At 34.1% G+C, this 12,907-nt stretch overlaps 1 protein-coding gene across 4 annotated transcripts in view; it reads right to left on the reverse strand.

Moving 5' to 3' along the window:
• The window catches only part of LOC117158980 (Matrix metalloproteinase 1), a 40,098-nt gene that overhangs the window by 10,764 nt on the left and 16,427 nt on the right, over window positions 1–12,907 (reverse strand). For all 4 annotated transcript variants that reach the window (XM_033338417.2, XM_033338415.2, XM_033338418.2 and 1 more), the window contains exons 2-3: window positions 8,926–9,049; window positions 2,234–2,338 (exon numbers count right to left, since the gene is read on the reverse strand). In XM_033338417.2, coding sequence (XP_033194308.1) covers window positions 2,234–2,338; window positions 8,926–9,049 — 229 coding nt within the window. The remainder of the gene's footprint in view (window positions 1–2,233; window positions 2,339–8,925; window positions 9,050–12,907) is intronic.

A 12,907-nucleotide genomic window follows, 5' to 3' on the forward strand; every position in this document is an offset into this window, starting at 1 on the left:
ATATAATCATCACTGTGGGTATTTCATTATAATGTTGATGAAGTTTGAGAATGGGTTGTACAACGTCTACGACAGAGGACATAAAAGTTTTCTGCGATTGATTTTCAAATATTTTCGTACATCTGAAACTGAACATTAATTTGTATAAACACAGCGCAAGTATAGTCGAGGTTCCACTGTACTCGAGTATTCGGGTCGAATAGAATTGTTGATCCATATCGATCGCGATCACAGCTAGTGGGTCAAAACTAGGGAACCTGTTATGCGATTGAATTCCATAGGATGCACGCATCGGTGATCTTGTCGCCCGTGAGTTCACTGAAACGAGAAACGTTCGCGCGAGGTTCAAAGTCACGGTTAGAATCGATCGAGTCTCAATGATTTCCCAAGTGAATTATACTTCTACAGGTGATGTGTCGGCATGATTGGACGAGCGAAACGGTGAATCAAGCGCCGGTCACTTTCTTCCGAGAAGAATCGGTCAATGAAAAGGCAACGGAATGCCTTATGGGTTGCAGTTAATTAGATATGTAGCTGGAGTCATGGTTTATGGGAAGGTTCACGCAAAGTCTGTGATCAGTGGTAGTTAGCGTGACTCGTGGTCAAAGGACAATTAGCATGACTTGGTGATAAATAGACTTAATAGACTGCGGATTTTTATGCATCCGTGGGGGATTTAAAAGTGCGAAAGTGCATAGAAAACGCGTAACACGCAGCGATATATAAAATTTCCAAAGTAGAAGACTCCTTATGGTATTACGTAATCACTTGCTAATAAAAATATGAATTTATATAAAAATCCGTCGTTTAGCTGCAAAGCCCAAGGCTGTGTGTGTGTTTCCTTGTGTGAAAATTGTGTTATTTTAACTCGCTATTTTAGAATGGAACGAGGGTACAGAATAGTAATCTTATAATAATATGCAATTCTATTGTGTGGTAATTTAATCATTCCAGCATCACATGCATAATAACGTTTTGAATTTTCAGAATTCATCTTCATTACTATTTTCCTTGTGGAGGGTTTTTTTTTTTTTTAAATTGGACATTAAAATTGTTCTAATTATCGGAGAATTCACAGGATATTATAATACTTTGGCCAGTGATTTGGTTTTCCTTGAAAACTCGACGAGGTTGCCAATCTTAATTTATTTATCTTACTGAAATTTTGTCTAGCTGTTGTATTTCATTTTGAGGAGATTAACTAAATAATATGCGAATAATTGGTAAAAGAAAGAAGGTAAGATGTAAACATAATACTAGATATGAAAACGATTATAAGAATTTTCTCTTAAAAGATTGAATGACATCTTTCTGATGCAATTTCTGATTATAGTGACCTCGTTTTTAATAGTAAACACTCGGACGTATAGCCTCCTCGGAAATGCATCTGGAACAATTTTGGTGTTTAAAAAATGCATTCGGAGCGCTCAACAAATAGCTGCTACACAGGCGCGTATAACCTGTTTAGGGTGAGTGATTTTACATTGAGGATAATGAGGCAGGAAGTTAAAAGTAAGACCAAATCACGAACAGATTCCGTCACTTGAATAATCGTTCAAATTTCTGTCAACTTTCAGTATTTGCAGTATTTCAGTATTTCTTTATAATCTTTTTCCCATAGAAATTAATTGCTTAAATCATTCTCAGAATTTCAGTATTATTTTTTCTGTAATAAATTTTAAATGTAAAAAAGTGCAATAACATATAAATATTAATAAACATATTCCACAAGAATATAATGTTCTGTTTTGAATGTTTAATGTATTTTGAATTGTTCTAAATTTTGACATTTAACTTTGAAAGATGTTCTTGATAAATTAGATCCAACAATTACTGTTATTCAATTTTGATACTAATTTTACTATTAGAATATTGATGGTATTTTATTTTAACGATATCAGATACGACATAATAAGTCCTATGTAATTTTGTTACAACATCAATTGATTAGATAATCAAGAAATCAATCCAACGTTATGTCACAAACTCTGTTGAAAATATTCTAGTGGACTTTGATTTTGATTAAACAGAGTGATTTTCGTGAAAGAGAAACACGTGTTTATGTTCCACTTTCTTTTTTCATCAAATTAAAATTAATTATTTACACTGAATGTTTTGTACTTGTTTTCTTCTTATAACAGTGAAAGTACTAATTAAATGGATGATAAGAGTTTACAGTGTGACAATACTTGTTTTATCTTAAAATTAGAGTGCTATTTTTAACTTTATTTACCTTGAAGAGCGTATCGCTTCGATCTTCCAAAGCCAGGACCAACTTTGTCTTTAACGCCACACCTCGGTAATGCCATTAGCTTAAATGTTTCATCGTCGAAGTCACCTGAAAAAAACCGATTTTTTTTTATTAATAATTGCAAGTTCGATAAAAGAGGAATTAGTTACTCTTCTGTCGTACGAAATATCAAGTATCTTCTTACGATTACTTAAATTTTTCCACTTTTGAGACAGATATAAGTACTAATTTCACTGTGATAATCAGATACTCTTCCACTTGAAACCATAACTTTATTATATGGTTATAATATTTAATTTAATTCTACTTAGAAATCAGTTTCGATCTTCGAAATTCTCTCAGATCTCGATATTTTCAAGGAAAACGACATTTTGCCATATATCAAACACACTTCCATTATTTGTTTCGCATCAAGGCTGCGTCGAATGTAGGTTCAGTACAGATCGTAGGATTCGTAGCTACATATATCGATCGCCCGACCATGCACGTTCCGTGCTACCTATTTACGATCATTCGTTCGTATGTATGTGTTTTCTTGTATCATGGTGCATATGCATCAACGTGACGTAAACGCATATATGCATAGTACAGAGAGCATGCGAGGACGTTAAGCTACTCGTACGTTCCGAGCAAATCCGAAATAAACCTTAATCGGATCATGCTGTTCGATCGAATCGATTAATCAATTACATTATTAATTATTGTAATATATGGAATATTCGATTTCATTCTATCAATCTATTTTTCAACATCTCTATTTTTCCATAGCTATGATATATGTAAATTGGACATTTTTTATTTTATTTTTGTTTGTACATAATCTTAATTTTGTAATATAAATATTGTAATTATTATAACGTAATATTTAATATCGCAATATAAATTCGTTCCATTTTTATATTTGTCACATAAGTGGAGAACAATGTTACAATCCTAATATCTCTATAAACGTATCAGTTTTTTTAGAATTTAGCGAAGCACGAATCATCAAAAATCAAACGTTTTATACGGCGGAATTGAATACATAGCAACAGGGACTATATCAAATTCGAATAGTTAATATTCCTGACTCTAATCATGCTTAACAGATTACTTGTTTAATCAGGTTTGAAAACGCGATTCGATCAAGTGTGCAACGAGCTTTAGCTATCTCGTGTCACGTGCAAACAAGTCTCTACTTTGCATTGGGCACGCGACTGCAGGTTGTATGTACGTTTATTAATACTTCTCTGCGTGGAAATCGTGGTGTATTAACTGGAAGATCGTGCAAATCGATGTGAATACAGTTACGAACGATCAAGTTGTTTATTTTGGTGTAAACGTGTCGAAGGAAGATCAAAGATGTATCATTGGAACATTCTTCTTATTTTATTCAATATACTCTTCATTTTGTTTTCTTCTCAATTTGGAGTCCTGCTTCTGATGATTTAAGATTGGATTACTTTCTTCGCTCCATTAGAAAATTATCAAAATATTTACGATAAGATTTTTGCAATAAATACATTGCAATTTCTTTGTAAATTTTCTAATTCGTTCCACGCTTTATCAATGCCATTATCATTCATTAGAATAATAATAGAACTAGTACAAATAATTCACTCAGATTTGAAGAAGATAGAATAGAATACATATATATGATTTATATGATGTCAACAAAAATTTATTTCCAAATATATCGTCCCATTAATCTTAAAACATTGATTGAGATAACCGACGACGAAAGAAAGATCGATTAAACAAGACAAATTGCTTTCGTCAAACACATCTCCAATTATCAACAAGCAAGAAAACTCGCGTTTCTAAAATTTTCTCTTTTCTTCACGACGTTTCGGTCTAATCGTTAATGGAGAGTACGTTTCTTTCCTGAGTCGTGTAAGAACACGAAAACACGCGATTACGTCGAACGCAAATCGATTTCACGCGAATTTTCTCGCTTCTATTGGACGACTTCTTACGAAATGTATTTAGCACTCGCTTCTTCCTTTTTCTAGCGTATTTGTTACGTGTGCAGGATTTAATTTGCCGCGACTAATAAAGGGACAAGGTTGGCAATATCCAGCGAATATTTAGCAAGTAGGAAGTTCTGGATTCGTTGAACGCGTGCCAGAAGATTGCTGTCAATAAACACTGTTTCATCCCGCATAATACTCCCATTGGTAGCGTACAATTTAACAGTTAGATCATTCTTCCGTTCACCTTCGTGTTTTACTTTGTATCCATCGAATGGATAATTCCAATGCTTGGCTTGGTTAAAAGCGACCATTTTCCAAGACATTCTCCTTTAATGAGAAAAAAATTCATTTTAGTGTTTTATTCGATTTAATTTCCTATTAAGAATCAAATCGTACGCGTAATTGCAAAAGCGAAGAAAATACAATAAAAGATAGTGAAAATTAATTAGTACGTATTTTGTTCTTTCTCTTTTTTTCATTTGATTGAATTTCATTTATTATCGACAGCTCATTGATATTTTACCTGCGCTATTTTTATTATCTCTTGATGTGTTTCTTTATGTAAACGTCAATGATTAGTTCATCGATGTTGACGTTATAAAATCACGATTTTCTAGTTACATATACGATTTCTTTTTAAATCTTGCTTTTTCTTGTTCCTGTTTCACAATAGAAACTTCTGTCGTTCTTATTGTCCAATCTAATTCATACGATTCGTTTTAAATCGAATCGATGCAATATCACGGGTACTTGAGCTAAGTGAAATCCTTTCTCTGTGAAATATGACGTGACTTTTACCTGGATTTCGTAATAATCGATGAATTCGGTCACTTTTGCGTCACAAATTGCTCGTTCTGGTCAGAGATTCCATTATCTGATAAAAACTTTAGCAATCCTTGCTTGGGCAATTCGTCGAAAGAAGTGTTTTCCGTCTTCTCTGTCGCAGGAAATCATTTGAAAAACGTATTTACATTGCGATCGTGATTATAAAATCTTTTGTTATTGCGATATAATGTTAAATTGGCTGCAACTTCAAATATTTCACAGCACTCTGCTTTTATCTTTAGTGTCTCATTGTTCTGTGTCCGTTTTAATTACATTCATTATTTTAATTGCACTTGATTCAAGAATTTTAATGATGTTTAACAACACATCATGTAATGGTTAATATTACAGGCTACTTCAAAATGTAATCGGTTTACGTGCGTGTTAGTCGTAAAAAACGAAAAGATGACTGGTGTCTGAAAAGCATGCACGTATTTGTAAGAGGTGTTAATCAGAAGAATGTTTTTAAGTCAATTGTAATTGTAACGACCGTAAGCGCAGCTGATTTTTATGCAAATCGATAAATTGTCTTTTATACAACGTGGTAAATATAGCAGGATATACATAGGACGTTGCTTTGAATTTTATTCGATCGAGAAGTAACTCAATTTTGTTAGAAAATATATATCGATATACGATAGATTTGATAGGAGAGATACTACTTTTTTAATGATCGAGAAACAGATATTGTTATCAAATAGTAATTTGATTCGGTATAATATCGTACCAGATATTATGTATTAAAATCATTAAATTTGATCCAACAAAAATCGATTCAAATCAGAGAACGGAGTCTAATGTCGAAGAATTAAAATCGCGATTATTGACTTCTAATCGTAATTAATATCAGAAAAAGGCCGGATGACATGGTCGCAGTCACATCATGTGAGTCACTTTTTAAGCGCCATTAAATGAATCTGTTGCATTTCTCCGAACTCTGAGTCACACCGTTCAGCATCATCATCGATTATCCACAAGGAATCATCCCGTGACTTTACAACGCAAACTACTTACTTCCGATTCCTATACGAGCTTTTATAAAATTTTAAACGTTCCAACACTCGCGTAGAAGATATATTTTTACATTTATTGCGCGTATAGTCGATCGATGTACTTATCAAAATGATACCATCAATGAAGTTTGTATAAATAATGGAAAATTTTCCTCTTCAATTTTTCCATAATTTTTTTTGGAATATACACATGTCCTGTCGCAATTATTAAAATCGCTCTGTACAATGTAACTTCCTTGTCAGTCGAATATTTATCCTAGTCGCAATAATCAGCTATCACAAAATTCTTGTCCTATCAGTCTCTAGAAATCATCTATCTGAGATAACGATTTATCAGCGACGCACTCTCGCTTTTCTCGCGTTTACCCAGGCCAGCCATTGAAATTTTACCGGAAGCAGTAATTTGTTTTCCTCGTCGTCGCGTTATTTGCCGACCAACGTTCTGTTAAGGCTCGAGCCTTGACAGTGATTGGTTCGAATTCGTTCGTTTTAATAGCCGGTGCCCGTTGAATGATTCTCATCGTCCACGCATATTGTCTGATGTTTATTCGTTCATTTTTCTGTAATTTCTGCTACAGGCGCGGTTTCTTCTTTTTTTTTTTATTTTTTCTCTCTTTTACCAACATCGATTTTTGTCCGCAGGTTCGAATCGCGTGTTTTCAGAGAAGACGGATCGGCCAAAGTGGCGTCTGGTCTCTCAAGGTCTAGAAACGCTGAAAAATCCGCTCTTTATTCGGAGCCGGTCGAACAAGTACGTGGAGATGTAAGCGTACATTTTGTCCGCTTGTTGCGAACCGAGAATGAATCGGGACGATTCTTAGAATAACAGGATGTTTTTTACCACTGGGCTAAACCATAATTTAAAGATAATGGAAGATAGAGCAGCGCTTTATTAGAGAAGATTAAGTGCTTTCGAATAATGTATCACGCGAGGTTTGATGAAAATTGACATTAATTTCGTTGAAAACACCTTTATGTTTTTAGCAATTGTAGAAAGATTGTATTTCTGTATTTTTGACGCGTTCACGTAGAATGATAAAGTTTGATAATAGAATTAAATCAAATGGCGAATTATAGAATTAAATATATAAAAACATTTTAGATTTAAATTGTTATGATATTGTATTTGCAAAATTCTCTGCACTACCATTTGAAAATACTTTGTGTTCCAATTCTGAGTGTATGTAGGCTAATATGTGGGTAAATTGACGTATTATCGTTTTACGAAATTATCATAATTTCAATGCTAGCTGTAGATTGCTGTACGTAGCTAATATACATGCTTTTGTGTATTTTAAAGCAGTCTGTCACCTCTTTAAGATACGTAACTTCGTGGCTGTAATATGTACTTGCAAGTACATTGTATTTATATTATTTTTTGACTCTTTATAATAGAAAACATAATAAGTAGAATTTTTCAGATACGGTAACGTATTTACAATTAGATCGATTAGAAATGTGACTGCGGTTGGACAAATAATACTAATCGACAATCATAGCTAGTCAGTTATACTTTTTGTTTGCTTTCTTTCAGTTTCGCTTCTGTCTCATAAGATCAGTTAGATTTCTTTCAAAGTTAAATCACGATTATAATATACACAAAAATTATGATATGAAACGTAGAAAATATGCGATTTTTACTAATTTTTAATACACGTCTGTTACCTGAATACTGCAAACATTAATACAGTCACACGCACCTGCATTTTATTATCTGTACGAAGCCATGTCACTTTCTTGTGACGTCGCTTCTTATCTACGGCCTTAATTACTCCACGGCTGATAATTGAAAGTATTTTTTACTATTCAGCTCGCGGTAGAATAATAATTATTCGTGCGAACAAGTATGACGCGCGTGTCTTTTGACGTATAGGAAACTACTTTTTGGATCGAACTGTGGAATAATGCGTGGCGAGGCACACATCATTCGCATCTATTTCATTGCTTCTATCTAGCCAATTTACGGCTTGCTGCGAGGTTTTCTCTGAGTCAGAGCAAACAGTATAGTAATGTCAGAGGGACACCGAACAGATACCATCCACCGGTATGATTCATTCATTCGCGACAACTATTAAACTCAATTACGGTTTTAATATAGTACGATCGCAAGGACGTTTGTAAAAATTAATTAATAAGACTAAGACTGCTGCATTCGTACGATCAGAGTAGATCATTCGAGGTGTTTGGATAGAGGAAAGAAGCGCGTAATGGAGTTTTGTCAGAATTTTGGGATACTCTGAATTTATCTCGAATTATTTATAGACTTTTCACTTGGAATAGTTTTGCATTATTTTCTTCTTTTATTCCATTGGAATTTTTCTTGGATTATTCAATCGGAGTATTCTCGTCTCCATTATTTCCGTACAGCTGTATCGAATTATTTTTGGATTGTTTTGTTGCATTAATTTTGAATTATTCTTGAACTTTTCTGTCGGAATATTTTTGCATTCGTTCTTTAACATTCTGTCGGGATATTTATTCGATTATTCTTGTATTATTTCTTTCTGCAGTTTCATTGAATTATTTTTAGAATAGTTTACCGTAGAATTCTTTCATTATATTCCTTCTATTCCACTGAAGTATCCTTGGCTCATTCTATTTGACGATTCTTATACTTTTCTGTTCTTCCATTGAATTATTTTTAGACTATTAGTCCGCTGTAGTCTTACATTAGTTTCCTATTATTCGCATTATTATCGCACTATTATTTTTAAATAGCTTCCTCCTTATTATACGACGGTCTGATGTCTTTCGTAAATTTTGACTGTACGTACCAGTAATTCTTATTGAAACTTTTTTCTAAGAGCAAAGGTATCTATCTTTCCTTGATATTTTGTTACTACGTAAATAAATACCTTATAAACAATCGGAATACAAGACTCACCTGTAATATTTAATCCAGCAAAAGCTTGAAATTCCGAGATCGCTTTCGAGAGTGTATCCTGAGATATAATTCCACCACTTGTTGGATTGATAGGTTGTAAGTAGCCAAATTGAGACAGGTAGTTCTGCAACAGGTAAATAGATTCCATTCAATAGGTTTTCTTAAATAACGATTTAAAACACACACAGACACACATTCGTTTCATTGATACATGAAATTGTAATTTTCGATTTATATTACTGTTAATTCACATTCTGAAATTCACACCTAAATTAATTCACATCTGAGAGAATATAAGTTTCAAAAATTCAAGGATAATTTGATATTTCTACGATTATGCTGAAATCGGTATTTCATATGTAGCTTTTTAATAGAGTAAAAATAATAAGGCGATTCTTATTATCTCGTTTGATGGCCGGGCCGCTATATTTTGCACGTTGAAAAAATATAAATGGGACAGATGGTGATGTCGAGGGGATTGACCTGGCTGATGATTCCATTGCGGCATGATACAGTTATCTAGTCACGATGAATAAAAGGAATTAATATTCCGGCGAATAAAATGCCGCGCGTGTAAGTACGCGTTTCCGTTTTCCTTATCTCCTATTCCTGACTGAATCATCGCAAATTTTCTGGACGTAAAATTGTCTCTTATTCTTGACTGAATCGCAGCAAATTTTCATCAATCATTGATGCATAAGATCTGTTATCTTATGATTTCATCGACGATGAAGTTGCTCGTTGGTTCTCACAACAAATGGGTTCGTTGACTAAGAAATTGAGAATAAGATTCTGTAACATTTATCGTACATCGAGTAAAGGATTGAGAAACAAAAATGGATAGTTACTATCATTGGCTGTTATTTGGTATTTTAGTTTATGGAATGTCCCTTGAAAGATGTTGTTCGAACGTTTTATAATTCTCTGTAATTTGTTTCCAGTCTCTTTCGTGATCGACAAATCAGAGAAATACCTTTAGGGATGTCCTAAAAGTATTAAAAGAATGGTCCAAAAGTACATATATTTTGTACTTTGATATATTGTAGTAAGACAGGGATAAAAGGAACAAACCTGTAATTCGATTTGTAAGAAGTAGTAAGAAATATAATCCACGTTAGCGGATAAACGTCTCTACCACGTAATAATTATCTTTTAATAAGCAAAAACTACAATGATTCAAGAAATTGCAAGCTACCGTATCGTTAAGAAGAAACTTTATTCGCCTGACATAAATTATCGAGAAATTCATTGTAAATAAGTCTCTCTCTACAACATCGGCATCTAATTTATTTATTAGGTACATACTATTTTACTTTTTCATTAAAATACACGTCTTACCGAGAAGTATAGTATATTAGAATCACTATCGTATCATTTAGCTCATCACAGAACAATAAATCGTTAAGTGACAATCATTACATGTAACATTCTAATGTCTGAAACACTTTAATAGTACAATTACGTGATAAATGTGGTATCGGTTGAAGTGGTTTTTAGAACTGCTCTATGGTCCTTTTCATTGTTAGCGAAATGACACGCCAATAAATCGTGAAACGAGCATTAAATCGTAACCGTAGCCTCGGCTGGCTCCTCGTAAACGCAAAGTTATGCCGTGACTCACAATACGGTAACGGATAAAAGAGATATTCATTCGAATAATCGATGTGCACACTCTGATCCAGAGAGAATTCTTGCTGCACTCGAACCTCTGTTGAGGATTCAGAATATGTACAGTTTGCATAAAAGGCGATGATTCATCGTCTAAACGAAATAACCTGTTCGTCTTTTTTAAATTCCAACTCGAGAATTTCGTTATTAATCCTTAATTAGAAATCTTTAGTAGGCAGCCATAATTTCGAGAAGTAATTTTGGAAGTGAACTAATATTTTTCAAAGCTTTTTAAATTAATTTTTATCAATTAATTAATTAATTTTAATTAATTTCGTTTAGCTGTATTTAGCTTTTTGTAAATTCGTTTAATAAGTAAGAACTACAACTGGATAATATTGCATTGGAATATTGTACCAAAATATCGGATTCGAACGATTCGTTCATCTATGACTCTGTGTATCGTAGTTAGGATAGAGTTGGTCAAGTAGTTCTTCGAATGGCTGCAGAAACTTAATGTAAAAATTGTATTATAAGGCTGGATTATTCCATCCTTCGAGTATTATTTTTAACCTAATGCATTCCACCCTAAATACGTAGGATTCGAGCAGGATTCCGCGAGACACGCGCTTCAAGTATATCTCGAGCTCCAGAGGATGCTTATGTTAATCAATTCTGCTCGTATGGATTTAGGCTCGATATAACTTACGTACGTGAGATCGACGAAAATAAACATCGCGATTTGCATAGAGAAAAACGTATGTCTTACATATAATCGCTCTTCTAACAGATCAATGATGTTATTATATCCTATAATTCATTATATCAACACGAAATATCAGGATGATCGATCAATAAATCCATTGACTCACAAGACAAACAAGGAAACTCACTCGATAATCTCCATTGTTACAGTTTGCACATCGAAGAGGCAGGAGACGCCCATGGGGAAAGACGCAACACTAGTCACCAAAAATTGTATCTCGGTAACGATCGAAATTCTTCCACAGGATAAACTTGTTTTCTCATAACGAAAACCCATGACGACGAGGTAAATTCCATGCCTATAAAGATTACCATCGCTCGTTTCCATTCAGTGTCAATGATTCAAACCTGGATCACGCTTCCGCGTCTTACGAATCTCGTAATAAACTCGACGCGAGCTGGTTCCAGGAACGGTGTGATTTTTATGAATGAACGTAAGCGGAGTAAGCGTAGTTGCGAGAGCGTGTGTGTCACGCGTGAATGGGCCACTCCTTCCGACGCCCTCGTAACACAATCGTATAGTATAGACACTTCTGCTCAGAAGTATTCGAACACAACTATCTACGTACTGTACATGATTTTTGCCTTCAAAACGCACACGCGATATTATTTATGCAAATATCGAAGTTGCAAAGTTAAAGACGCGAGGAAATGTTTAACGTAAAATAACAAGACGTTCGATTCGACGAGGGAAATTAAATAAATGTTTTAGAAAAACACGTACATTCTTTTATAAAAAATACAGAAGGTCGGTCGGTTTTCAATTTTGAAAAACGTTTAAATTAAAGTTGGAATATTTATATATGGAGATATCGAGCTTCTTCACGACAAATCCTCTCTTAGTTTCAATGATTGGCGGTAGCACGTTAAGTACGCGAAAGATCACGCGGAAGATAAACTAACGAGCAAGAATTGTACTTATTGACTTTTGAATATCTTTCTGCGAGTATCTGAATATCTTTGAACGGTAGTGTTCTTGTTGTAGACGCGTGTACGTGCCGAGAAGCTACCAATTCTGAATCATTCACGTCTCTCTTTTCCTCTTCTTTTTTCTTCGCGGATTTTGATCGTGACTCGAACACCAGGTAAAATCGTCGGTGGAATTCAAGGATTCGTATCGTCATTGAAGCGGCAAGTAATATTGCGTGGGCGGTGATAAAGACGATCGGTCTGGCGAATGATCGCGAACCCAGACACGTGTACGATTCAACGTGATCTAATTGATCTCGCGGAAGTTTAACATCGTGTCTCATGCTGGAACATTGGTTTTCTTAATGATGGAGATTCGTCGTTTTATCCATTCATTAACGTACGTCTGACGTACTTAGATTGAAAACGATTTTCGTAATTAACTGGAATATAATTGACTTTTTGTGAAGCAACTTGTAAGTAGAATGATCGTATATGTTGAATTACATATTCCAGCAGAGAAAATTATAACCATGATCGAGTAAATTACAACTAGGCGTACACCTGTTTTTCAGGTTGAAAATCTACCTCAACGAACAGCAGAATGTTTTGTGTAAGAAAATGATTTTCTATAGATTTTTACGGGTTTGTAATATAATTCTGCATTCTCCTGTTGGTCTTTGTTGCTATTAGAGTTTGA

Source organism: Bombus vancouverensis, chromosome 5, assembly GCF_051014615.1.
Source record: "Bombus vancouverensis nearcticus chromosome 5, iyBomVanc1_principal, whole genome shotgun sequence".
NCBI lineage: Eukaryota > Metazoa > Arthropoda > Insecta > Hymenoptera > Apidae > Bombus > Bombus vancouverensis.